At 63.4% G+C, this 1,410-nt stretch overlaps 1 protein-coding gene across 1 annotated transcript in view; it reads right to left on the bottom strand.

Annotated features, from left to right (window-relative positions):
- Positions 1-71, bottom strand: part of KMT2A (lysine (K)-specific methyltransferase 2A) — an 89,656-nt gene extending 89,585 nt beyond the window's left edge. Inside the window, exon 1 of the mRNA XM_006890887.1 lies at positions 4-71. Coding sequence (XP_006890949.1) covers positions 4-71 — 68 coding nt within the window. The remainder of the gene's footprint in view (positions 1-3) is intronic.
- Between the last annotated feature and the right edge of the window lie 1,339 nt (positions 72-1,410).

The raw sequence follows: 1,410 nt of genomic DNA, 5'->3' as shown, positions 1-1,410 counted from the left end.
CGCCCCCCGCCGCTACCGCCCCCGGTGGTCCCGGGTCGGGCGGGGAAGCGCCACCGACAGCTGTGCGCCATGTTCGCCCCGTGAAGTGAAGCAGCGAGAGGGAGAGGCGACAACACAGGGGGGCGGGGAGGCGGAGGGGGGGCCCACGGGCCCCGGAACCTGCCTAACCCGCTCGGCGCCGCCCAGCAGCCTGCACCCTGCCGGCCGCTATGCACAGCTCAGGGCCGCGCCAGGCAGCCCCGCAATCTGTATAAGGGGATCCGACCTGCTCTGAGAAACCCGGGCGCTTCTCCTGTATCCAGAGTCCCGGGCCCCCGCCTCCGGTCCTCCCGCCCGCCCCGCAACCTGGATAACTGCATGCCCCGCCCTCCGGGAGCGGCATTGCTAGGGAAAAGGAGGGGGGAAGGAAGCCCAAGAGCCCAGAGCTGAGCGCGGGTTCCGGGGGAGAGGGGGAGGGGGCGAGCCCTAGCGGGGAGGATGGAGGCCGCCAGGCTCTCTCGGCCTCGGTCCTTCAGAGCCGGGAGGGCGATTACACACGTTCCCGGGATGCGCTGGGAATCGAACCGCCCGGGAGCGCAGCTTCTAATATAACGCGACTACTCGGCGGAGGAGGAATGAGCCTTGTCCGCCGCGGGGCGCGGACGGGAGACGTGATACCCCGAATTTATCCCTCCTAGAATAAAACTGCTCTTACGTACTACATGCAGAGCAGAAGTGTTGACCGGTTTAGTAATACACAAAATGAGTCCTCAACACGCTTAAAAAACAGGAGGGCCCTCCCATTTTCACCAGAGCTCTTTCCAAAATTGCACATGCGAAGTGGCAGATCTCCCGCCACTACCTCGCCCTACTCTGCACTCGGGCTGAGGAGCCGCTGGATTCTGTGTCATTTTGGAAAGAGTTAGGTTGTTTCTACAGCCTGGGACACGGCGTGCTCCGCTAATGACGCGGAGTTACAACGGAGCTGAAGCTGGGTGGCTAACGGGGCCTGGAGGGAAGAGGCGGGCAAAAGCACCCCCGCCCCTTCTTCCTCTGCTCTCCGCCGGTCGCTGCATGCAAAGCGGACCCTAATGTATGCATGCGGAGGGCGGGGGGCTCGCGAGCACGTTTCTGATTTAGAGAGAGGGAGGAGGAGAGCGTTGGGCATTATGATACTCTGGGTAGAAGGGGCCCGCCGGCGGCAAGCTCTAGGAGCCGGGTTAGTAGGCTGAGGGGGGAGGGGGAAGCAAGGAGAAGGGTTAGAGCGGGGGCTGCACATCCACCGGCTTTACTTTATTGCGGGAAAGAGTAGAGGGTGCCTCAAGCTAGGCGTTAGAAGCCAGCAAAGCTGGAAAGCAGAGAAGAGAGGGCGGAGGTGGGTTGTACCGGGGAGAATTTGCCTCGGCTGCGGCTGGGGGGGCGGGAGAGAGA

The sequence above is a fragment of the Elephantulus edwardii genome, unplaced genomic scaffold (genome assembly GCF_000299155.1).
Source record: "Elephantulus edwardii isolate Elephantulus edwardi_28Jun2011 unplaced genomic scaffold, EleEdw1.0 scaffold00093, whole genome shotgun sequence".
Taxonomy (NCBI): Eukaryota; Metazoa; Chordata; class Mammalia; order Macroscelidea; family Macroscelididae; genus Elephantulus; species Elephantulus edwardii.
Note: the sequence above shows the minus strand (reverse complement) of the source record. Positions and strands in the feature narration are given on the sequence as shown.